Here is a 26312-nt window from a genome sequence, read left to right as displayed (position 1 = left end):
TGCCTTGTTGCATGGCCTGTTATGTTCCTGGTGGAGTTGCTTAGTCATGCAGTTTGTTTCTCACCTTTTGCTGAATAGTCTGCTTTACAATCCAGTCTTAAACTACAATAGTACACTACACTCCAACATTTGCAACATGTTATTTTTATCCTTTTAGTCTTTTAGGGTAGCTTTGCATGAATCATAGTGCTTATTCATCCTATATCCTTTTCAACATGGCGGCGCGTGCACACGCAGCGGCTTCTCTCTCTCCCGAACAAACTGCACTCCACTCAGCACTCACACACCTGGACAAAAAAGATTCATATGTTCGAATGCTGTTCATAGACTTCAGTTCAGCATTCAACACTATAATCCCCCAACAGCTCACTCAAAAACTGGTCCAGCTGGGGCTCAACACCTCACTGTGCAACTGGCTGTTGGATTTCCTCACCGGAAGACCTCAAGCAGTACGGGTCGGCAGTAATACATCCAGCACCATCATTTTAAACACGGGGGCCCCGCAGGGATGTGTGCTGAGCCCCCTCCTCTTCACTCTGCTGACCCATGACTGCACTCCATCACACAGCTCCAACCTCTTCATCAAGTTTGCGGACGACACAACGGTGGTGGGTCTCATTAGCAACAGGGATGAGACCGACTACAGAAGTGAGGTGAGACGCCTGGCCACGTGGTGTGCTGACAACAATCTCTCTCTGAATGTGGAGAAGACGAAGGAGATTGTTGTGGACTTCAGGAGAATGCACACCCAACATGCTCCTCTGACCATTGACGGAGCGTCTGTGGAGAGAGTGAGCAGCACCAAGTTCTTGGGTGTGCACATCACAGAGGATCTCTCCTGGACGTACAACACCACAGCACTGGCCAAGAAATCACAGCAGCGTCTCTTCTTCCTCCGCAAACTAAGAAGAGCAGGAGCTCCAGCCCCCATCATGTACACTTTCTACAGAGGCACCATCGAGAGCATCCTGTCGAGCTGCATCACTGTGTGGTTTGGAGCCTGCAATGCGTCCTGCCATAGAACCCTCCAACGCATAGTGAGAGCTGCAGAGAGGATCATTGGTGTCTCTCTCCCCTCCCTCCAGGACATTTACAGCACCCGTCTCACTAAAAAAGCCCTTTGCATAGCGGCTGATCCCACGCACCCAATGCAAAGCTTCTTCAAGCTGCTGCCGTCAGGGAGGAGACTGCGGAGTCTCCAGGCCAGGACCAGCAGACTGAAGGACAGCTTCATCCATCAGGCTGTCAGGAAGCTAAACTCCCTCCCGATTCTGCCCCCCTCTCCCCTCTTCTCCACCACGGTCTCACTGAACTCTGTCACACACACACACACACTCACTCTCTGACGCACTCACTGGCCTGCACCAGTCACCTTGGGGAGCATTGGACTGCTTAAGCATTGGACCTCATAAGCCTTTGTTGTTACACTATCTCTTACCATACACTACCAATCCCCATTTGCACTATTTTGCCTATTTTGCACCACTATGCCTTCTTACTTAAATATTGTATATTGTATATTACATAGCTTTTTTTTGTTATACGTAAAATTGTATTGTATTTATTTAAATTTATTTAAATTTTTACTTTTTAATTATTTTATTTGCATTTTTCTAATCACTAGGGTTTGAGAGTAACGCAATTTCTATTCTGTGTATGTCCTGTACATGTGGCAGAATTGACAAATAAAGTTGACTTGACTTGACTTGACTTGACTATATTGGGGGTGTGTTTGAATACTAAGGTTTCTAAGTGAAATGGCATTGAAGTATCTGCATGGGGGCCACAATATGAGCCTTTTGAAGTCTCCAAATACTGAAGAAAGGAGCTTCAGTGCTTCCTGTCTCCCCTCCCTCAAAAGACGATAGATTTAATCATCCTTTATGAGAAGAGAGGAGGAAATGCCATCCTGTTATTCACAGCGACCGACCATCTGACCGTTCATGAAGATGATCAGGAATACTGGCAAAGAGGCGAATATCATGTAAATGTTATTATAAGTGTGTTTTTCATTTCATGCCATAATCTGCTGAAATGTTGTCAACAGCAGCCTGTTAAACTCGCAGCTGAACTCTGAAAATCACACTGCTGGAACAAAATCTGCTGCTTATCGACGAGCCGCCTCGCACGAAGCTCACAGATTTAAATAGCCGAGCTACTTTGGGCTGCTCCCTTATTCACCAGGGGTCACCGCAGCGGGTCGCTCCGCATGTTTGATTTGGCAGATTTTTACACCAGATGCCCTTCACGACACAACCACCAGGGGATTTGTGTCTCCTCCCAGAATCAAACTGGGGATCATTCGCTCGTTGTGGGGCTACCAATCAGAAGATCGGTGGATTTAGCTGTGAGTGCTCAGCTAAAGGTGCTGCATAAGTCTATTTATCACTTGTTAGGAGACCACGACACCATGATTTATATAAATTCTCCAAATCCACATGATGATCTACATTCATTGATCAAAATGCATTTAAGGTTCACTTTGCATTAGTTATCTGTTGCTGCATTGCAGCCTTTCGTGAATTAGTGTTTACTTTGGGGAAGCTGGGGTAAGTGACGCATGAGACAAAATTAGATTTATAGCTTCGCATTAAACTGAACCAAGGAGGGGTGAAGGAGTTAAACTGTGTCATCTCTAAAAGAAGGTAAAACAAGATAAATAAAATAAGATGTATTACATTATATGATGCTTTTCCTTTAAAATGTCCAGCTTTTGTAACTGATACTTTCACTGTTGGTTCCTTCATGAAACAAGGAGTCGATTCTAAGTGTGAATGTGTGATAAAGAGGGTTTTTCCTAACCCTTGATAAATTCTCCTTCACACCTTTACTTCACTGATGGCAAGGACAAGTTAGGAGAAGAAGCTGAAAATGATTGCATTAAGCCAACTTTCTTCTGATTGGTCACCTGTTAAATGGCCTGAGATGACCATGTTAGGGACGCTCTCTTTCTCTGACATCATACAGAGCCAAGAGTTGGAAAAAACATCCTGAGAATGAGTGTTTAGATCAGTGTGAAGCCTGAGCTTTTAAATCACAGAAATTATTTGCACATGAGCTGACCTCATTATTTGAAACTTTGGTCATGTTTAATATGAATATTCACCATAGTAACAGTATATAGATATATGACAGAAAAAGAGAGAAATAAAACAGACTTGATCCCCTGTAAATAGGGTTAATCAAGTTTTAAAAAAAAATTCTAAATGAAGGATGTCCCGCTTTATTTCCAGCACATCACTACATTTCCACACCAGAAAAACAATGACACACTCAACCAAACCATGCGTTATGCTACAGGTTGGGTAAATAAGAGACTGAGTGAGACTGAGAAGTAAGAGATCATCCGATCCCCGTTTTTTTAATCCAATGATTTAACTTATTATCAAATTTGAATCAGCACACAGCAGCAACAAACTGTATTTTAGCTGAAAGAGCTGTAACACACTGCCATTTGTCCTGCTGACAAAAAGTTGGTGCGATGAAATTGGATGTTTAAGTGTTTATTTTGGCAAGCACCATTCGAAATAGAGCAAATTTTGTCATGTGCTTATGTAATGTGATCAAGAATAAAATTATATACCCATGCAAAATTCCCTGTGAAATGTACATACGTATTTATTGCAGAAAGGTTAAAAGTGTAACTGAAATCTTACTGATTTCTTTCTTTCTTTATTTTTTTTTGTTTCTTTTTTTTCATTTTTCATTTTTTTTTTTTTACTCATTATGACTTATTGTCCTGTTGTCACCTCTGTGGAGCCCACATGTTTGTTTAGTTTCAGTTTTCGGTCTGTTTACCAGCATCGGTTTAGCTTGTAGAAATTTTTTTAAGATCATGATACATAGCTGTCTGGAAATGCTTGGCATGTATGGAGTTACATGATTTCCTCTAAAATCATACATCCGTACAAAATCAAAGTGAGTAAAAAAAAAAAAAAAACACAAGAAGAAGAAGAAGAGATACAAATCAAACCAAGAGGATTAAAAACAAAGAAAAAAATGCTTCTGTGCATCCTGATATTGAACTGGAAAAAACGTCTCATCATCTTGGATCAGGTTTGTAAAGCCTGTTCACATGTTTCACGTTTGATGTCTTTTAATGCTTTTTAATCCTGTATTTTCATCAGTTCTTTAATTATTGAAAAGGAGCATCTGGCTTTCTTTTGTTGTATGAAACAAGAGGAGAAACCCTCGTGTGTGCTGTCTGTTGATGCTCCGGGCATCACTCAGCTCCTCACGGGGCTCCTGTTACTTAGTCTTTAGTATTCAACATCAAGTCCCTCCTGTCATTTACATCGGGACACAAAAGACGGGGTCTCATCCTGTCGTGCCGCTCATACGGTGGTGACCCTCATCACCACCTCCCGGTTGGCGGCAGCGCTGATCCGCGGGTCGTTGGGCCTCAGCTGGCTCAGGATGTGCAAGATGGTGTATCCACAGTGGTGGTTCAGAATAGTTCTTAGCCTCCTGCTCGGTCGCCCGCTGCTGCTGCTGGCCAGACCGTGAGGGTTACCGCGAGAGCCTCGAGCGCCTGTCTTACTGCTCGAACTCACCGGGTCGCCCAAGTCCTTCGATTTCTCATAGTTCAGTACTTTCCACTGCTGATTGACAGCCTGCCATCGCTTGAAGATTCGATACACCGACGATCCCTCATGGATGATTAGGCCTGGGTGGGGAAGAAAGCAGAAGGTGAAGGACAGTGCATGGAGGCAGGAGATATTTCATGAAAGGTAGCCGAGAGCTGCATCGGCACCACAGGTAGAAACTTTCCATCTCATCTGTGGTTGAGAATAGACAGTTGGCAGTAATCACAGTACAGATATCTGATGCCATCTGTTCTCACTGTTGTCTTAGGCGGGCAGCTCGCAGTTACACAAGAACAATCAAGCCAGTCGCTCCAAACCTCCCCCCAAAAACAGTCTCTTGTAGTCTGCAACATCATCAAAAATTTGTTTGGCTTTTAGTGTAGTTGTTATCTCCTACCTATGCACCATCTGCCTGCTTAGTGTTGTAATTGTGCATGAACTTAAAAGCCAGAAAAATGTGAGCTGAATACAAGCTTTCATCCCCGCGCTAGTTTGTCCTTGCATAATCCAACTTATGTTTATTAATATTTTTGTCATTGCACAGTGCATCCTGTTTTTCTTTGCTCGTCTTGATGTTGCATAATGCAGCCTAAGCCTTCGATCTACATCTTTTCATGTTTTCAGCTCCTGCAGTCAACGACTCCTGTGTGACATTTTCACACCTGCACTGAGGCTGGCTCCAAAAACGGAGTCAATTCCCAACCTTGAGCTTTTCTAGGACTTACCAGATGGAGGTAGGGTATGAGAATTGGACATTAGCCAGTTTGTAACCTTTATCAACTTACCAATAATGGACTATAATGACAGAGTGCATCAGAAAGCCACTAAATCTGACCTTACACTCTTAATATTATATATTTATCTTAGTTGGACAAACTGAATATGCTCCCTCTTAATAAGGATCATTCAACCTCATCTTAATCAACCAACAATATGAAATGTTTAATCAAGCCATGGAAAATTTCACCTTCATACTATGAATATTTTCAGAGTTACAACCCCTTGAAGTATATAGGGATGGGTTGAAATTTGACACTTCTTAAATTAATTCAATTTAACAGTGTTTTTGAGCTGTCGCCGTTAATCCACACAATATTTGTAGTGCTAAAAAACACATGTAAACTCTCTTAACTGCCTGAACCATTTAATAATTGGCATAAAATTCTAATTCTTTTGAAACTGGAGTGTTTATTGAACCTTCTGACAAACTTAAAAGAGGAAATTAAATGCCGCTTTGAACAGGAAAAAAAACAGGATTAAAAACTACACCGTAAAAAAAACAAATCCTAAAAAAACTAATATTCGGGCAGCTGGGGCGCCAAAATAATACCAGAAAATACCAGAAAATAACTTTCACATGAAAATACGGTTATTTTCAGTAATGACAATACAGTTTGTTGCCCTAATTTTACATGGGATTTTGCCTTTTTCAAGTGCTTTTGAACATTAAACTAGGAACATTGTAACGTGATTAAACAATGAAATTACCTATAAACAAGGTCAATGAATGTGGCAATATGAATAATAATACTTAAATGTACAGAAATATAAGGTTAACAGTTGGTTTAAATAATAATGGGTTGCATTCATATAGCGCTTTTTGGGACCCTCAAAGCGCTTTACAATTCCACTTTATAATTCCCCTCTGGCCATCACCAGTAGGTGGTGGTGAAGTGTCCGAGCCGGGGCTCGAACCGGCAACCTTCTGATTACAAGGCGAACTGCCAACTCTTGAGCCACGATCGCCCTACATCAGCGGTCCCCAACCCCCCGGCCTCGGCCCGGTACCGGTCCGTGAGTCATTCGGTACCAGGCCGCGAGAGTTGAGGCTCAGGTGTGAAATGTATAGTTTTCAGGGTTTTTTTTATCGGTTTTCAGCGTTATTTTGTTATCGTTTTTATCGTTAACTCGGTTTTCCTGGGTCTTTTCACGTGTGTTATGAATAAATCTTCTTTTTTTCGGTACCGGTACTAGTTTTATTTTGTTGTTTTTATCCGCGACACCTTAAAGGCCGGTCCGTGAAAATATTGTCGGGCATAAACCGGTCCGTGGCGCAAAAAAGGTTGGGGACCGCTGACCTACATAACAATAATAATAATAATAATAATAATAATAATAATAATAATAATAATAATAATAATAATAATTATGTGATGTAAAAAAAGTTTATAAGAATAATTTTATATATTTCTCCATAACATTACATTTGAATTTAACAGTTCAATCTTTCAAATAATAACGGACAAATATTTGTGAAATTATGATACATTTGTGAATGTATTTTAACAATCTAAATATGCATATGTACAGACAAATATATTTTAAAAATGAGAAAATTATGTTTTATTACATTTACAGTGATTTTACATTAATTTACATTTTAAATGTAAAATCAGTTTATTTATGTAAATTTAATGATACTCTAGAAAAACAGTACAAAACTGTAAAATACACAGTAAAATACTTTTATATTACTTTTTTTTTTACAGTGTACAACGAAATAAATGTTACATCCACTCCAAGTGTCACGATCTAAATCTAAGACTACCTTAAATATTAATTTTGTTTAGCATTATTTGAGCATCGGTATCATGAATATACCATAATTTCAATAAATTTAATCTCTGTGATGAAGACATGACATGTGGGATAGGTGGCTGGCAAAATTAGAGCATGTCGAAAGTTTTTTTTTTCTTAAATTTAACCACATTCACTGAACACTGAAATGACACTAATGTTCACATGTTCTATATAATAGTTTAGACAGATCACACAGCTTTATGTCCAGAAGGAGTTTTTCTAAATCCCTGACGGGCCTGGATCGCAGAGGGTCTCGGGGTCAGTGGACACCCTCTTTTCAATTTGTTGCTTCGCTGCCCATTTAGCCTGTAGCAATTTTCTTTATGGCTCTAATTCCCCTTTTTCTCACCTAACTAAACTTAACAGTGCACACCCACTCGCTGTGACCCTTGTGGTCACACAGAGTCCTCATCTCCTGGCTCATCTGTCGATCCTGAGATCAGCTGTGATCAGACGGCCAAGATGTCCCGAATCTGCTGAGAACAAATCAAACCTCTACAAGCACTTGCATAAGCAAGATGCTGCCATCTTTTATACACAGTCTATGATGCTGGCACAAAGCTAGCCATGAACGAGTGTTTGAAAACCTCAGAAAGACTTCCTATATGTTTGTCATGGTCGTTGTAATATTTGTTGTTTTTCTTATGTTACTTTTGCATTTTTCCATGTCATCCTGCACTCTGGGTTCACCGATCAGTGTTAGTCATTTTATTCTGGTTACTTCCTGTTGTAGGTTTTCTTTCTTTCGTCTTCCTTGTTTCTCTGCCCCTTAATTGTTCCAGTCTGTGTTTTGTTCTACTATCAGCTCTTTGTGTAAGTATATGTAGCCTTTCTTCTTTGTGAGACCATCTGTTTACCTCTCAGGTCCATCTTTCCCTGCACCTGTGCTTCCTATCTCATGCATCGACCTTCTTAGTTTGTGTTGTCGTTTTTTTGTTTTGTTTTATTTTTACTTTTTGCTTCCTAAGTCATCATTTGGGTCCTCCCATGCTCTAATCTTGACAATGTCCTTTTTAAGAGGGATTCAAGCAGTTATGTGTGCAGATTAAAATGTTGGTGTTTTATTCTTTTCTGGCAATCACACAGCTGCTGTGAAGTAACGAAAATTGATATAACGAGTAAAATAATGCATTGCATTTAAAAAAAGTAAAGAATATGTGTAATGCATGACTTTTTTGAGTAATGACCCGATTTCTTTGGTGTCATGTGTGCAGCCTCCTGCAGCTTCTTCACCTAAATAATTTCCAGTAGTGCAAACACATCTGAAGCTGACTATTTCCTGCTGTGTGCTACATGACAGAACAACTATATCACGTCCCAAACGTTCACTTATGAAAGCATCTTATGTTTGTGTGTCAGTCTTGTGTCTCTTTGTCTTTTTACCTATGCAGACGATATCCATGAAACCGTACATGCCGTAGCAGATTTGGAAGAGCAGGTCCTGACGTTGCCACTTGGCTGAGGGGCTGAGGGAGGACCAGATGAGCCAGGAAATACTGGCGATGAGGAACAGGGAACCCAGAATAATGGCTGCTATCTGCACCTTCTCAATGACGGTCAGAGAGATGGCCTGCCACTGAGGGAGAAAACACTTTAAATCAGTGGTGGGGGAAAAAAATCAGGTCATTTACAGGAACAAAAGTACCAGAGGAACAGTGTAAACATACTCCTGCACTCAGAATAAAGGCTATGGCTTTTATAACTATATGATTAACTAAATGTCAAACCTAGGTGTGAACAAAAATGATGTGAAAACATAAAAAAACCCCGATTAAAACCCACACAGAAAGTAAACTAAAACTAGCCAAAGCTAAACCCAATACAGAGACTAACTGAAGTTAGATGGCCGCTCCTCCCTGAGCCTGGTTCTGCAGGAGGTTTCTTCCTGTTAAAACAGAGTTTTTCCTTCCCACTGTCGCTAAAGCAGGTCTGTTGGGGTTTTCTTTGTATTATTGTAGAGTCTTTACATGACGATATAAAGTTCCTTGTTTTGATTTGGTGCTATATAAATAAAAGTGAATTGAACTGAATTTATATCTCTGACTCTAATAGAATAGATTTACATGATTCAAAGATCAAAATAATCCCTGTTAATCCCCCCAAATCACATTGTGTCCGAAACAGAATATGATTTATTCCCTTCCTTTCCCGTTAAGCAAACCTGCCTGTGATTGGCTGCCCCTCACAAACAAAAGGTTTGAACATTAGATGGGTGTCATGTGTGTGCTCGCAGCAGAACTGTGGAAATATGCCAACAGACCCCATTATCTGAAAAACTAATATTCACCATAGTAACAGTATATATATATTTATACAGGAATAAGGAAAAACTAAGTCAACAGGTTTTAATTAGATGTAAAACTAAATAAATAAATGAATAAAAACTATAAGGACTCGTTTAAGTTCGTCATCTATGAATTTATAAGCATTTATTTTTGTCTTCACTCCCTCTAAGTTTTACTTCACGTGTTTGCTGTCATTTTTTCACAAGTTCGGCTTTTTCTACAATCCAGAATTCTCCTTTTTCTCTTTCTGTGGTTCATCGTGTTTGTCTTCCCCTATGGCTTTTTTACTCATTTTATCGACCTTTGCTTTTCCTTTCCAAGTCTTATTTGCCCTTTTTTGCGACCGCTGCTAAGTTATTAAAGAGTTTAACTATTTTAATTTTGCCTCCTGTGTCCTGCGTTTAGGTCCTTTTCTTCGTGTGCACTTTAAATTCACGGGTTATAAGATTAACAGATTCAATAGATAGTAGAGGTTAATAAATTTAATAAAGATCACCCTCACACTAATTTAGAGTCTTGACTGGTGTGTTTATATTCCTTCTGTGGCTATACACTTTTAATAAAATAATAGTTTGCCTCCTTTTTGAAATTATATGTCCCATGGCTCCTGCAGAAGTACTTACTGCTGTTATAAGGGCTCAAAAGCGAAGAAATTATAGCTTTAAAGCTTATCTGTTAAATGGGTTGCTGGATATAAGACCTAAATGGAGGACACCAAGTATTAGGTCACAAAAAGGAAATAAAATAATAAAAGAGGAAGAAGAAGAAGAAGAAAGAACCCAGAAGACTAAACTCAACTGAGATGCAAAGAAACAAAGAAAGGACAACTCAACAGGAAGAGAGGGGAAACCAGGACCACCCACACACACACACACACACACACACACACACACACACACACACACACACACACACACACACACACACACACACACACACACACGACAAAACACAAGTGGAAACAATAAAGACAGGGCAGACCATCACAAAGGAGAAAAGCCACAGACACAGGAAGTAAATGCACAGGAGACACCCGAGGAAAAGCAATTACCAAAGCATAACAAAACAGGAAGCGGAAACAATAAAGACAAGGGAAGAAGATCAGAGGAAGACAAAAACAAGGAAACACTGGGGAAACCAAGAAAGCACGAACATGAAAAGAACGAGCAGAGGGACCAAAACAAAAAAACACAGAGCCTTAGCGTTATCACACGATTTCCCCTGTAATCTGTTTACAAAGCAGTTTAAGTCTATTAAGTCTTGTGAAGCTGAAAGTGCGACATTCCTAACATCGGAGTGTCAGAGTAAAGCAGCACAGCGTGGACATGCAAGAGTACCTGCAAGTTGTGCATACTTAGTCACACTGCACCAATCTTCTACATTACATCTCACCAGAGAGAGAAAAATCCTCACATTTGACAAGTTAACACACACACCAACACACACATGGCATCTTTTCAATAGGTTTTAGAGCGATTGGCTGCCTCTGAAAAGGAGGGCAGACGGACAGTGACGCAGAGGGAAAATGTGTCAGCACAATATGGCAAACAGTCCTCACACCACAGCGACGGCTGAGAGATTTGTTCAGGCAAAAGAGTGTTGGGTCTGCTGCAGCAGCGTTTGTATATTTTATTATGAAAGGTTAGCTGACAGCAGCAGCTCCTCTTTCCACGTCAGTAAATCTTCCTGCCTCCATCGCCCATGTGTTTTAGGAGCTAGCACCTCAGAGAGGAGAGAGCATTTTGTCATCATTTCCATATTCACACGCCATCATCGTCTTGTTTATGTGGCTGTTTATCCAATACTTTGAATCTTAGTCAAAAAGCACGTTGGACAGAGCCACGCTGTGCTGGTTTGTTTGTGCAGTCACTGTGAGTCATCTGGACAGACTCACTATCAGTGTTTTAGATCAAATTGTGCAACAGTAATAATCACAGCAAGAGGTGTGAGGCTTTGTTTTTTTCCCCAGACTTCACCGTGTTTGTGCTGCAGACTCCCCTCGTGTTTACCTGCAGTGGGTTCTTGGTGCTGATGGCAAGGACCTGGTACTTGAAGTAGCAGAGCTCGCAGCTCCAGGAGCCTCTCTCGCTGATCCAGCGGATGAGGCAGGGTTGATGGGTGCAGCGCACAGAGCCGTCACAGCGGCAGGGGCTCAACAGCTCGCCCTGCAGGACACGAAGAAATAAATACATCAAAATGTTTTCTCATCTTATTCAGCACAGCTGTGTACCTATTAAAGCTATTTGAGATTATATAGAGCAAAGACGTGGAGGTGAAGCTTGGGGGAGGAGTTAAAAACAAGAAAAAAATACATTTAAAGCCAAACAAACTGCAGTGCAGCTTTGGTGCAATGAAGATTATCCAAAACTGCAAAGTGAAGAGACTTCCTTTGCCAATAACCGTAACTTTCCTCATTAATTTGCAACATTCTGCTCCTTTCTGGCTCCATACTTAAATTCTGGACTAGTGTAGCTTTGCATGATTCACTGTTCAAAGTAATCCTTATTTGTCTTACACTGGGCTTCAGCGCAGGCCCTCAGTTCACCTCGCCTCTGTCAGTGCGCCCCAGGGCAGCTGTGGCTACAATGTAGCTTGCCAGGGACTAAGTAAAGCGCTATACAAATACAGGCCATTTACCATTTACCATCTGTTTAAAACAAGCTGTGTTAGCTCCTCCTTTAAGCCAGCTTTCTTCTGACTGGCTGATCCTGCTAAACAAAAGCTTTAAACACAAAGTGGGCGGGGCTTCCATGTCTGTGATGACTCTCTTTGACATCATAGAGAGCCAAGAGTAGAAAAAACAGTCTAAAGTCTGATCTGTTTAATATGAGGATCCACCATCAAAACTATATATGCTTATAATACAGAAAAAGGACAACCATTAGAGTTCCACTTGGAATTGTTTTCCTTATAAATGCACAAGTTACACTCAAATAAATAAATAAATAAATAAATAAATAAAATTGTCTCTTAACTTCCTTACTTTAATCTCAGGGTTGCCCAGTTTTTATGAATTCATAAATTCATGACTTCAAAGTTGGAAACCTTCACAGTGAGTTGTTTGGATAATATGCTTTGAATATTTTTATTTTTATCTACAACAGATAAACTATAAATAAATGTAAATTTTCTACACTTAAAACATTTAAGCACATTAATATTAACAGTGCTCTCTAGAATACATGTATGCCACAAACACTGTATAAAGTATTTCTTATCGTTTATTTTAGAAACGTGCACGTTAGAAGTGAAACTGAAAAACAAATAGCAAACAATTACTCATCCTTTCAATCAAATATTCAAATATTCCGGTCACACAGCGAGCGCTACAGATTGCTGGAGCCCACACAAAACAGTCTGGACTTTAAAAAAATAATAATTCTAATGTTTGTGGTTATTGTTTGGACGGAGGAGGATTTCGCACATTGACTCATATGTTGTGGTGCAGAAGAGATGATTGGTATGTCGTCAACAATATTAAATATAAAAGTTCAAACAAAGAAAATGGCAACAAAGAAACACTTTTTTCAAACTTGCTTTGCTGTGATTTTGGAAAAGCTGAGTGACATTTCAACTCAAGTTGAAGTTTTTATATAGTTATAAATAGATAAACATTTAAATTACATAAAGAGACTGTATTTGAACAGGTCCACAGTATAATTAAGGAAAAAATGTACCATTCTCTCTGAATTGTTGATCGTCACTCCTAAAGTTGTACATTACCTGTTTTAGCTTTGTGTTTATGAATGAATTAATACATTTCAATGAATATATATATATATATATATATATATATATACACATATATAACATTTAAAGTGCCAACAAGGTTTTATGTGTGTGTAGTTGGATGAACTGTTCATGTGTAAGTTAAAAACACCAAACCATCAGTTTGTGATTATTATTCATCCCATCAGCTAATTTTTAGTTTGTTTGAAGGGAAAATTAAAATCTTGATAGAGTGACATGAATCATCTCCGTATAAAATGAAAACGTGTCTTTATGACTCATGTCACACATGAAAGCCGAGGACGGTTTTAGCTTTCTATATCAGGGTGGGCTTTTAGGAATAACAGTCAGGAAACAAAGAAGCCCAGAGCTACGTAGGCCACATGCTAGAAACCCCCCCTCCACACACAAACACTTCACTGAACTAATCTATTCAACACAAATTAACCGTTTGTCCCAATCGATACACAAGTCGGATGAGGTTACATGGTTGTGTGATGTTTTTATAAGGATTTGGAGTGATTGTGTCCAGTCTGAACCATCTGTGCGGTGGAGGGTCTGCCACCTTCAAACAAGCCAACAAGAACAAGACTGTGGATGCAAGTGGTGGAAATGAGTTTCCTCTGAAGGGTGTCTGGGCTAAGCCTTAGAGACAGAGTGAGGATCTCGGCCATTTGGGAGGGACTCATTGTTGAGCTGCTACTCCTTCACATCAAAAGGAGCCAGCTGAGATGGTTTGGGCATCTGATTAGGATGCCTCTTGGGCACCTCCCAGGCGAGGTGTTTTGTGCCTCGGGGCAGACCCAGGACATGATGGAGAGATTATATCTCTCGGCTGGTTTGGGAATGCCTGACTGTCCTCTTGGAAGAGCTGGAGGTGGTGGTTGCAGGGGGGGAGGTCGGGGCATCTCTGCTCAGACAGCTGCCCTGCAACTCAGAACCGTATAAGCAGCAGAAAATGGATGAATGAATGATTTTTCTATGTAAGGAACTCATTAGCAATGCAAAGTCCAAAGAACATAAACAGTACAGAAGATCTGAAAAGTGATGCAACCAGAGAATGTAAACAGCACTCTTTGACATTGGTGCAACATATTAAATTCACATAAATTGTCTTTTCAAACAGGTCAGGATAACTCACTCCTCTTAAGCTGAGGTTACATAATTTATTTTTTTATTTTTTTTTGACGATGACTTTGCCTGAAGTCTGACCAGCCACCACAAGCGACAGTGACGCCAGTTCAAGGTCTAAACATGTACTCACTGCTATTATTCCACCAGAACCATTTCTCATGTTTTAACAGCATGACCCAACATTTAACTGCCAGTTTGGTCAACAGTGATGCAAAAAATAAACGTTATCTGTTTAGATAAACAAATTTCATTATTAAGAGGAGCAAAGTACAGTCATTTATTTTCTTCTTTTTAAATATAGTAAATATAAAATAAATGAAAAAGGTGAATCATGCAAAGCTCCCTTACTGGAGATCAAGAATGAAAATATGAATTTGGAAATGTGCAAAATAGTTTCTCTTTTATAAATAAGAGCAAGCAGTTCCTTGGCTTCTGTAGTTCAGGAGTGTTAATAGTCATTCTTAAGATTAAGTTGTTATTTTCTGAAACTGTAGATTATTTCGTTGAAAAAACTCAAACTGTGTGTTGGTCTCAGGTGTAGGCAGGATGTGAAACAACCAGTAGAAACGTTAAGTGAAACTAAAATGAAAAAATGTGATCTTGTTAAGCGAACAGAAATTTTCTGGAGTGATTATGCTGATATTTAAAATATCTGCTGAAAATGCTGAAAATTCTGGGGTGTGAGGTTCTTTTTGGGAGAGAAAAGTTTAAGGATGTCCTAGATTGATATCAAACACCCCTAGTGAGACATTACCACAGTTTCTAAATAGTTCTGACACATTGATGAGATCTTGAGAGGATACATCTTTCTAGCCTTTAAGCTTTGCACTTAAGGCCACATATGGGGAACTACTTCTCCACAAGGTCTCAGTTAAAATTGTTATTTCAACACGTTTTCATTACAGGCGTTCTTCGGCACCAATGCCTCAGGTTTAGGCACTAAAATGTACTTGTTAGATTTATGGAAAATTGTGTTATTTAGATATAAATGTTCCTCTACACAGCTTTAACCCTGCACATGAACTGTCGAAAGGCATTTGTCAGGTTAACTAGTACATGCCCAAGCTACAGTTTGTTACGCCTGTTTGTGCAGTTGGTTGTGAAATTAAGATCTTAACATGGTTGCATGAGGGGGTGTAGGTTCATAAAGGCAAAAAACAGGTCATTCTAGCCTGCAGCTAGGCAGCTGGCTGGCTGATTGCATCATAATTTATCATGTATGCTGTAACTGAAGGTTTTTGAAAATAAAATATACGTTACTGTAATGGAATGAAACTATTCTTTTATAAAGTGCTAAATAAATGCTCAAAACAGATCATTTTAGCCTGTGGATAGGTGGTTGCCAGGCAACCTCATGGTGTCAAAATCAAGATCAGGAGAAGTTTTAGGGACATAAGCTGGATGCCCAAATCCTGGTTTTGTGGGAGGAGCAACCAACTAACCAACCAACTAACCAAGAAAATACACAGACGACCAGTCCCCGCCTCTTACTCACTGACGGCTACGATAGGCTCCACCCTAACCTGAATTTTAGATGGGTGTTTTGCGCAACCAGCAGTCCAAACCTCAACATATTTTTAAAAAATTGTTGAAAGAGAACTCACGTTTTTTTTTTTTTTTTGATTTTTTCAAATCTGGAATCTGTTAGATTTTTTTCCAAACACATTTCCTTAAAATATGTTAGCACCATCTTCCTGGAAAACAAGGTGATCAAAAAGGTTTGGCGACTTTTTTGTAGGGGATGTTTGTCTAACCAGAAGTCAGTCCTTACAGTTATTTCTTTTCAGCTGTGCGTTATTTGTTGTTGCATTTATTGAATTGAGTTTGTCTCTGTTTGTCCTTTTTTCCCTTTTTGAGAATGCATATCGCTGTTTGTTGAACATAAGGAGCAGTATGTTGCTTTTCTTTTCATCCCAGTGTTTTTATTTTTGGTTTTGTAGCCATTGTGTAAAATAAAAAAATATGTGATTTAAAAATGGACTTAGTTACACCATACCATTTCTTTTCTCTCTGCTGTGCACATTTTCATTTATGCCCACCACAAAAGCAAGATTTCAGCGTGTAATGAAACAACTTACTTATGAAGCAAGAAATTCACTGAGCGCTCAGCTTTTTCTCTTTTTCCTCTAAATTAAAAGGGGACCTTAATAAACTCTCCTTCCCTTTCATGCAAATTAAATGTTGTGTTTCAGCAGGGGGATTTGAAATAAAGCCTCCTGGTGAGTGAAAGCAGACTTCCTCCAAAGCCACAGTTTATTTCAAACCATTGGAAGGCTGAAATAAAATAAAATAATAATAATAATAATTCCCCCCAAAAGTCACACTCTTCTCCTGTCAGCAAAAATAAAACTGACACTTTTCTGCCCATCCCTTCACCTCCTAATGATATTCATAGAGTCCATAAGATGCAGGCTTGAGTGGCTTATGGACCAACTGTCTCTTCAGCACCGCAGCAGCACCTGAAGCCTGTTGGCATGCTCACCACATTAAGGATGAGCGCGTTCAGGCTGTCACCACCGTTCATCATCAAACATCCATTTTGTCAGGCAACTCAGCATTCAATGGCACGTTTTCATGTAGCCCGTGTGCCTCGACTGAAGGAAAGGCAGCAGAGATGGAGATGGTGAGGGGGGAGTATCACTGTGAATCATTAGTAAATCAATGAATGGGCACAGCTTGATCCGGGGCCCAGTTGGTGAAGGGCCATGTTAGCACTCTGCAACAGCAGCGGGGAGCGGTGAGGCTTCAAGGGCAGCCAGGTGAAGGAGAGAGGAGCCACTGAAGCCTGATGCCGATTCACAAAATCTCTGAGTTTAACCTCACAACAAACTACACCTCAGAGTGAACACAAACAAAGCCGGAAAACACCAAACACACCAACAGTCAGATCGATGGACCGAAATATAAGACATGGGCTCATCTACTCTTGGCTCTGTATGACAGAATATCAGAGCGCAGATAGTTCTAAAGGTAAACAACAAAAAACACCTAAGCTAAAAAAGCGCTAAAACCTTTCAAAATTAACTGAAACTCTCGATGGCATGTGAAGAAACATCAACTGTGGCGCTTTGGCCAAGAATGGAGCGATATCAACTGAAGCTGAGGTAATGCTGGGCTGTACTCTAACTTAATACCACCTTGTACCACTAGATGGTGGAGTGTCCAATCTGTTGCAAGTCCAACATGACACACCCCAACATTACCATCGCATTCAGATGGCTCATTATCACAGCCCGAAGATCAGAGTAGCTACTTTTAGGCCCTCTCAGAAAGACTGGCCAGAGTGGGAAGTGATATTCCCAGTTGGGAAGTGGAAAAGTGTTGGCTCACTTCCGAAGAAGTCAAAACAAGATGTTTTTTTCAACAAAGTTTTCTGTACGGTAGTAAAAACCAGCACAATCACGCACTTATGCCTTCAACCCAGCTGTGGCAACAGCAGTACAACACTTGAGGTCACACAAATCAAGACATGCAAGACCAACACAAATGGCAGCTTGCAACAGTGGATGTGGCTTCAATTTGCTGTCAGTAGTGTCATACGGTGCTGTTTGCGAGGTATAATATGGCCTTTTAACAGGAACTGAACCAACAATCTTTAAATTGCCAAGGAAATATATAAACCACTACTCTAAGAAGCCATCAACCACCAGAATTTCAGACAAGACAAAAGCTGTCTGGTGTAAAACAATGATACTGAAACTTGCTGGTAAATTGCTGCCACCTTGTGGAGAAAGTTTGCATTGAATCCTAAAGAGGGTTTTTGCAAAAATAGCCTTTATTGCAGTCAAAATTCTGGCTATTTATACAGAAGCTGTTCAAATCTTCTGTTAACGAACCAATCAAAAGAAAGCTGGCCTAAAGAGGGAGGAGCTAAAACTGATTGTATAAGACAGAGGATTAACTGAGTCACCAAGACCCAACATAAGATAAACAAGGATTATTTTCAACTGTGAATCATGCACAAGCTACTTTAGCCTAATACGGAGCTGGAAATTAATATAATAAGCATCCTTCAAGCTAACAGTTTTATCTCCTGATTAAATACGACTACATTCAGAGGGTGGGTGGGGCTCCACATTTTGTTAAGGAACATCAATAACTCCTATTAAAACCAAAGTGAGAGATATCAAATGGAATTTAATGTGTTAACTAGTACAGTTTTGACTTATATGTAAATTTTGTCTTTCTCTTACTTCAAAGCTTAGTGCGTCACTAAGCTAAGCTAAAGCAAGCTAATCATTCATGGTAGGCTATCACTGATTTTACTGAGTGCAACTATCTCCTAATTTTTTATTTGATGAGTTGTTTGGACAGGATTGTGTATCTGTATCAAGTTAAAACTGAAATCAATTAATATTTTCATTTAAAAAATTGAATTACAATTAAACGTTTTGAGCTGAAATGTGCCCTTGGCTGAAGGTTCAAACACTTAACACAGGTCGAAAACATGACCTGAGACCCAAGAGAACACAAACAAGATAGATGATATTTCAGCCACATGTACAAACACTACGAGTGAGACGCTACACTGCAAAACAGAGCCTCATAACATTTTGAATTATGAGATCACAACTAAGTGAGAATCCATCTTTCTTGGCTTCAGGCTTTACACTTACAGACAAACTACAACAGGTTTGGCCCAGTGAGTACTGGTCAGTAAGGCCCAGTAGAAATGTCTTTTCAATGTATTCTCATCCCAGGTATCCTTTGGCATCAGTGCCTGAAAGTTTAGACAGTGAAATTTACCTGGATTGATTTTTTTCCCCCTAAAAATCAAACTCAAACTTTAAACCCTACAAACTGAAAAAAAGAAGTTAGATCATGTTGATATAAAATCCTTGGATTTAAAACTGGAGGCAAAGCTGTAACACCCTATGAGACACCACAGTGGTAACATTTGATGTCTTGCAACATACTTCTGCATTTTCAGCTCTTTCATGTTAACGACTGTTCACGGGAACTGGTAGGAAGCACAAAAAACAAAAAACAGTCGGGTATTGATGAGGAATTTGAATTTCTGGCACCTAGATGACAGAATTTGTGTTTTTTTTCTCTGGAAAAAATTATTTTTTCTAAAATAATTTCACTCACTAACCTAATAAAGTAGTATTTAGTCATTTTTTCTTTCTTTTTTGTGCTGCCCATAAAGAAGGTTCATTTTTGTGTGTAAACTTAATAAAAATCTTTCATTTCCAAACGGTGACTCAGAAACATGAATCTGTTCACAGACTTGGCAGAGTACTACCTGTTTCATCACTACAGGTTTTATGCACCAGAGAGCTGCGCTTATACAAATAACACTTCATTTTTTTTTATTTCTGTTCGTCTGCACTCTGTCGTTTCCCCATCTGGCTCGTTTGACCTTCCCACTTATAATAAAAGTGTCCCGCTGCATAAAGATTGAGTTCGGCAGATGAGCCACATGCCACTCATAAACTTTAAAATAACTTGGCTGCTGACATTATAAAGATAACACAGAGAAGGTCAGAAATATACAAGGAGCTAAATAAAAGAAAAACAATATGAAAGCAAACATTTGTAAAATGTCAAAGCCGTCGTTGAGTCTCTGTGTGTCTGCGCTACGAGGCCGGACGGAGAAAGTTAATGTCATGATCAACTAGAGCAAACTAAAAACAAAGACCTTTAAAAGCTCTGATTATCATTTCAGACCTTTCCCTCAGGGATGTTTTAGCAGAAACTGTGATACAGGTAATGATCGCAACTTTTGCCTAAAGGAGAAAGTGACTCATTTTATGAGGCCCCTCAAACACTGAAGAATCAGAAACCATACTTTTTAATCAAAGGCTGGTGTTGTTTGCATTCACCTGAAGTGTCACCTGAATTCAGCCCAAAATCAGGTTCAACACTCAAACTCGCTTGATGTTCGCAAATATTGCCAAGGCTCAGAGGACATAGATGAGTGAATTTAGTTTGGAGAAACCAAAGTGAGTCTAATAATGAATGAACACATAACTGATTTTAAGGGGAATAAACAACTGCATGTAAAAACAAAAACATCCAAATAAAATCACTATAATTGGTTCCAGGGTCATCACAGATAATGTCACTAATAATAGGCTGTTAAGGTTGTTTAATGAGATATGTTTTTACATTAATAGTTTTGTACTGAACACCCTGTTTTATTTGGAAAAGCCTGCTTTCTATTTGAAGGATATTTTTGCTTTTGTGAGTCAGCCCCCTGCACCTGAAGGCAGCACACAGTGTAAAAAACACCGAACGAGACATAAAAGGTCACATCTGGACCAGCAGGATGAACTCGCACCAAAATAAATAAACAGAACATGTAGTGATAGACTATGCTTGAGCACACAAAGACGCCGACTCTAAAGCACTGCCATGTGCTGTCATAGTCAAAAGAACCAAGGCACTAACACCTGTCTGTGGCACTGAATCCGTGACATAAATAATTAGAAATGGATCCCAAAATATGTTGTTTCTTTTTAAAAATACAAAGCTCGGTATTATTTCAAACACGTAGGCGCTGCAGTTTTACGTAAAACTTACGTCAACAGTAAGAAATAATCAGTTTCTTAGGGACTATTTCAGTAGTGGATTAATACAAATTAGGTGCTCTAGCGAGTATTTAGGACAGGAGGTGTGTGTGGCACTGATTCAGAATAAACTGTGTGTTCATGGTAATAAGGGAACATGTCACCCACTATAACAGTGTGGCTCATGAACTCCTTCACTGAAAATTTGCCAGATTTATGTTTTTAAAGGATCAAACGTGACAACCTGTCCACACCTGATATGAAAAGCGCCATATCTCACGATTCAAACAGCTTAAACCGCTTTAAGATGACGACACCAGAGCAGCTATCGCTTCTTATTTTGTTGCGAGAATGTGCACCCAATAAAACGGCACTTTATTGCGTTTTCTGTCATCTGTAAAAGAAAAAGACACGCTGAATCGTATCGTGCTGCGCAACAGCCTCCAACAAATAAATAGTTTAAGAAAAATTCATTTTAAGGGGTAAAAAGGTCATTTACCACCAAAATTTTACATTTAAATGTTTCCCCTCTGTTAGTGCTGTTTGTGCATCTCTTTTATTTTGGTGGGACTTGCTCAGTTTTGCAGATGCTGGTGTAGATGTCTATTCTTTTTTATTGTAATGAAGCTACTGGCTCTTGGCTTGTGGTGCTCAAAGTGCTGCTACTATTACTAATAATGCTACTACAACTAATAATAATAAAAACGGGAAAACGCAGCACTAATGTCTTTTTCCAGAAAGCACAACCCCGTTACTCAAAACAGTCCACAAACCTACTATTTTCCGTCTGCTGAACTAGATACCTGTCTTTTTTCAATATAATGGAACTAAATGGCACTCGCATTGTGCTGCTCAAAGCATGGAAAATGAAAAAATTACAAAATAAAAATGAAAAACTCAGCTGTAATGTCTCTAAGGTTCCCGGTATTAAAAAACAAAAATCCACAAACCTCGTTCTGTTCGGTTTTATGTATGTTTCTACAGATCTACACCCACCAAGCAGACTGAATCTTCCATCTACCTGCGACGAGAGGGTCGTGCATGTGCGGGACAGGATATAAATATTAATGGCGGCCCCCCTCACCTTAGCCAGCTGTCCACTTCCTCTGGTATGTAGAAAATAGTTCAGACGAGCAGTGACAGCAAATAAAATGCCCATAAATGTAAATAAATGACAGCAAAGAACTGAATTAAATGGCAAGACTACAAATTATTGCCAAAAAGAGGTGTAAGCTTAAGCTTTAGCATATTACACCTCCCTGTTTTTACACAGCATATTCTAAACTACACTTAACTAGGATGTTTTTTTAAAAGAGGCACAGAAGCACAGATTTTCAAATACATGTTTTTAGCCCTTGAGCATCACAAGGCCAGTGCCATTTAATACATTTATAATAAAGACTAAGGCAGATATCTCTACAGCTGATATCTCCAAAACTGGGCAACCTACACCAAAATAAATGAGATGGATAAACATCACTGAAGGCCAGAGGGGACATGTGTACATTTAATTTGGGGCATGAACTGTTCTTTTAAAGTGCAACCTAGATTTAGATTAATGTGGCAATCCATCCATCCATCCATTCATCCATCCACCCAGAACATCCATCCATCCATTCATCCATCCACCCAGAACATCCATCCATCCATCCATCCATCCATCCATCCATCCACCCAGAACTAAGACATTAATCTGTCATTGACTTTAAGGTGGATAATGCTCAATTATAGCTCCATAAGCATTACGTTTAGGGTAGCTTTGCATGATTCACAGTTCAGAATAATCCTTATTTATCTCATACTGGACCTCAGTACAGCCTCTTCCCTCGTAGCCCACAGTGGGCAGGCCACAGAAGACCCATGCTGTGGGCCCTGTGTGGGTACACCCACTCTGGGTCTGTGTGGGGTAAGTGTGGGTTTAACTCTGCCTGCACAACCACCCAGTTCACCCACTGTGGGCCCCACACAAGCATGTTTCCTGGGACGTGATGTCTTTAAGGTCCTCTTCCTTTAAGCCAGCCTTCTTCTGATTGACTGCCCAAGTTCAGGTTCATATTAGCAATATTGCTCACATCACAGAGAGTGAAAAGTAGAAACAAACTGTGTGAATTGAGTATAAGCAGCCGCATACGCCTGATGGAAAATGAGGAAATGTGTGATAGTTTATTTATAATATTAACCTCGACCACAGCCTTTCTCTTCCAAAAACCAGGTCATCTTTGTGCCTAAACGTAACCGAACCACAACAGCGGACAGATTACCTCCTGCCAAAGTAGGAGTCAGATGAGACGTGTGTCTGGAGAGCATTTTTGGACTTCATTTGTCATTAACTTTGAACATTTATGATTTTAATGAGCAACAGCGGCGCTCTAGAGTGCAAAACATTTAAGAAAAACAGACAATGATTTTAATTCAGATGAGCTGATTGTTTTTGTTTTCATGGGATTTGTTAACACTAATACTTAGCTAGATTTACCCTCATAACAACAAGAGGGCCAACAAACATAAAGGCAGCCTGCTACACACACAAATACACCCACACAAACACACACTCCTCCTGCTCGGATGAGCTGTCATGCATTTGTACCTCGAGGCCACTTCACAGAGCACGAAGGTGTTAATTTGGTGTGTCACTTCATGACTAAGAAAATGGTCTTCCTCCTCAGCTGCAACCTTTAGACAAAAAAATTTAGGTGTGGAAGTACCCCCTCACCCCCACCACGAGCTCCTGACTGAGTGTGCCTGTGGAAACACGCCGCCGAGCACTACCAGAGTAAAGGGCAGGCCGGGGTGATTACCAACACCCATCTCCACCACCTCCTCTTACACCAACAAGCCAGTAACTCCCTGCAAGCCCTTTTGCGACGACTTTTGTGAATCCAGACTGCGTTAAGTGGAATCAGTGGCTGAGCGACTGTACCGCGGCGCCCGCTGACGCCTTTGACAGACAGTTAATAAGGATTCGTGCTCAATGCAACCCACAGAGGAAGGTGATTATGTCTGTAGGTAATTGGCCCGCTGACAGCGACATGATCCCCGGCCCCTGTTGTGACCTGCTTGAATAATGAAATAACAATGAAATGGCAAACGTGAGCTTCCCCCCCACACACGCCTTGGACCCATGGAGGTATGAGGCACTTTCCCTTTGAGTAGAAAGCTGAGTGCTGTGGAGGCAAAATAAAAGCAAATATGAGCATGAGGAGCTGATGTAGTAGTGTAGTTCAGGGTTTTCCCTCAGTGCTTTGTTTGCTTGCTCTTTGTCTGGAGCTAAAAGAGGCAGCTCAGAGCCATGCTGCACGATGAGTCACCTTGCCGGAGAGCCCAGAGCCCAAAACATGAACCTTTTATTAAAGGAAGATGTTTGAGTGGGCAAGACAACAACCTGGGGTCGATCCCTGTCTGTAACATCAAATTGCCTTGTATCCAAAACAAGGCTGAAGTGATTTATACTCAGTCCTGTGGCTCTCACAATACAAACTCTCAGGCAGATGTCATAAATTAGCACATGGGCTGTAATAACACTATACGCCTATCTTAGGGAAGTGACTAAATGGTAATATCCATCTGTGCTCCTAAAGGATTTACAGGGTTTCTAATTATCTCAGGCTTCGGGACTACCTGCTGATCCAGCCGGCACAGGTTTCCACACATCTGGTGAGACCAACAATTGGCCACAGACCAAAGCTACGCACTACTTATTGTTTTGTTTGGGCTCAAGAACTGGAAAGTAGGAGGAGAAAAATAGAAGCAATAATAGAAAACGTGTGACAAATTCATCACAGCCGACATCATTGTCTGACCAGGAACTGTGATCATCACACGATCAATAGTTGATCATCGTGTTCTGTGACACATGCGGACGGGGGACAGTTGATTTACATTTACAAAATGATTGTGACTCATGCATATTCAGTGCCTCTCACTCTGTTTGTCATCCTGCAGGCCTAACTGGCTAACTTTCTTTGTTGCTATGCTGGCCGGATTTCAGATGTGTGGGAACTGCTGCCTTTCTGATTAGCTTACTTATGAAAACAGTGTTATTTAGATAACCAGATCACTGAGCAATCATCTTCCCCCCCCCCCCCTTGTTTTGGGGGGGGGGGGGGGGGGGGGGGGGGAAGATGATTGCATGCCCACAGGTGAGAAGAAGGACAATAGTCGCCTCTAATTTGAAGCTGGGAGGACTGACAGCGTGCTTGGATGCACAGACTGTAAAAATGTCTTGAGGCGAATTTGGGATTTTTAGGCTATAAAAATAAAACTTAAAAAAAAAAAAGATTTGGCCTCATCTTAGATTATCTTTTTCCAAAGGATGTATCGGAGGGGAAGGTGGGTGGGAGAGATACAAATGTAGGACAGGATGGTAATATATATATATATATATATACAAATACCAAAATGGCAGATTACACTTGATAAAAAAGGAGCAACTTCCTAAATCCCCTCCTGATCTGGAACAATTCATGCATGGTGAAATAGCTCTCCACAGCCCCACAAAGGCTCATTCACAGCAGTGTGAAATGTGAAACAAACACGCTGCCTGCCCGCCCGCCGTCCACGTAGGACGTGGCATCAGCATCAGGAACCTCACTCTGTTTTTTTTTTTTTTTTTTTTTTTTGCTACCTGCTCTGGGCCTTGGAAGCAGATCCGGCACTGGGGGGTCCGCAGGCTGCTGGCGGTGCTGGCCAGGGACACGGCGTCCAGGCCCACTTGCAGCTTGGGCTCCTTCTCCTCAAACGCCAGGCTCCGGGGCCGCGGGTCGCTGCCGTAGTACTCCTCCTCGTCGTCCCGGGAATGGCAGTCGACGAAAGGCGGCCAGCCGCAGCCGCCCATCCCCAGACCTCGCATAGTGGTGTTGGTGTTGGTGTTGGTGTTGGACCGTCTATCTGTGTCTGAGCTGGACTGTCTTGAATCGGATCGCATAAACACCAGGACTTTCAGTTCATTAAAAAACATGCGGATTCGATACTTGAACATGTTTGGCCACATAAAGAATCCGAAATAAATAAATTAAGTGTTTTTATCTCCCCTCCTCTCCCTCTGTTATTGTTATTATTATTACTATTATTATTCATACATCCGATATGTTCATGGCTACTGTAGTATGTTCTACGATGCCACAACTGCTAATTGGAAAATCCAGAGAGGAGATAAAGGCTCTCGCCCCACTGATGGCATGTGTGTCTAAGCCAATGCGGATGAAAGATTTTCCCTTTCAGCTGGCCGACACACTCTTTCAATATTCATTACTCAAACAACTCAGCAAACGCCGTCTATCTGCGTCTTCCACCGCACCCCAGAAAACATTACAACTTGCACGGGTTTTGATTTCCACGGTCCATTTTCCTGCGCTCTCAAATACACCGTTTGTTATTGTTGTTGTTGTTTCGCTTTGTTTGGTTTTGTTTTCCACACGCACCGAGGCTCGCGGCAAAGAAAGAAAGAACGAAAGAAAGAAAGAAAGAAAAAAACAGCCTACATGTTT

General features: G+C 40.4%; 1 protein-coding gene across 1 annotated transcript; it reads right to left on the bottom strand.

Annotated features, from left to right (window-relative positions):
• Positions 1 to 4334: 4334 nt before the first annotated feature.
• marchf9 (membrane-associated ring finger (C3HC4) 9) lies at positions 4335 to 25816 on the bottom strand. The gene is made up of 4 exons (XM_085345048.1): positions 25451 to 25816; positions 11461 to 11616; positions 8550 to 8742; positions 4335 to 4666 (listed from the first exon to the last, which is right to left on the bottom strand). The coding sequence occupies exons 1-4, from the start codon at positions 25814 to 25816 to the stop codon at positions 4335 to 4337; spliced, it is 1047 nt and encodes a 348-aa protein (XP_085201174.1).
• Between the last annotated feature and the right edge of the window lie 496 nt (positions 25817 to 26312).

This window comes from Diplotaxodon limnothrissa, linkage group LG20 (genome assembly GCF_057381915.1).
Source record: "Diplotaxodon limnothrissa isolate DT_005_m linkage group LG20, D_limnothrissa_male_GT1.1, whole genome shotgun sequence".
Taxonomy (NCBI): domain Eukaryota; kingdom Metazoa; phylum Chordata; class Actinopteri; order Cichliformes; family Cichlidae; genus Diplotaxodon; species Diplotaxodon limnothrissa.
Note: the sequence above shows the minus strand (reverse complement) of the source record. Positions and strands in the feature narration are given on the sequence as shown.

What these genes read in the sequence shown, in the direction of transcription:
- marchf9 (XM_085345048.1), bottom strand. Translation starts at nt 25,816, where the DNA reads ATGTGGCCAAACATGTTCAAGTATCGAATCCGCATGTTTTTTAATGAA. An exon ending in GCTTCCAAGGCCCAGAGCAG is followed by an intron (nt 11,617 to 25,450) that starts GTAGCAAAAAAA and finishes CGTGTCCTGCAG; the next exon opens with GGCGAGCTGTTGAGCCCCTG. An exon ending in GCACCAAGAACCCACTGCAG is followed by an intron (nt 8,743 to 11,460) that starts GTAAACACGAGG and finishes TTTCTCCCTCAG; the next exon opens with TGGCAGGCCATCTCTCTGAC.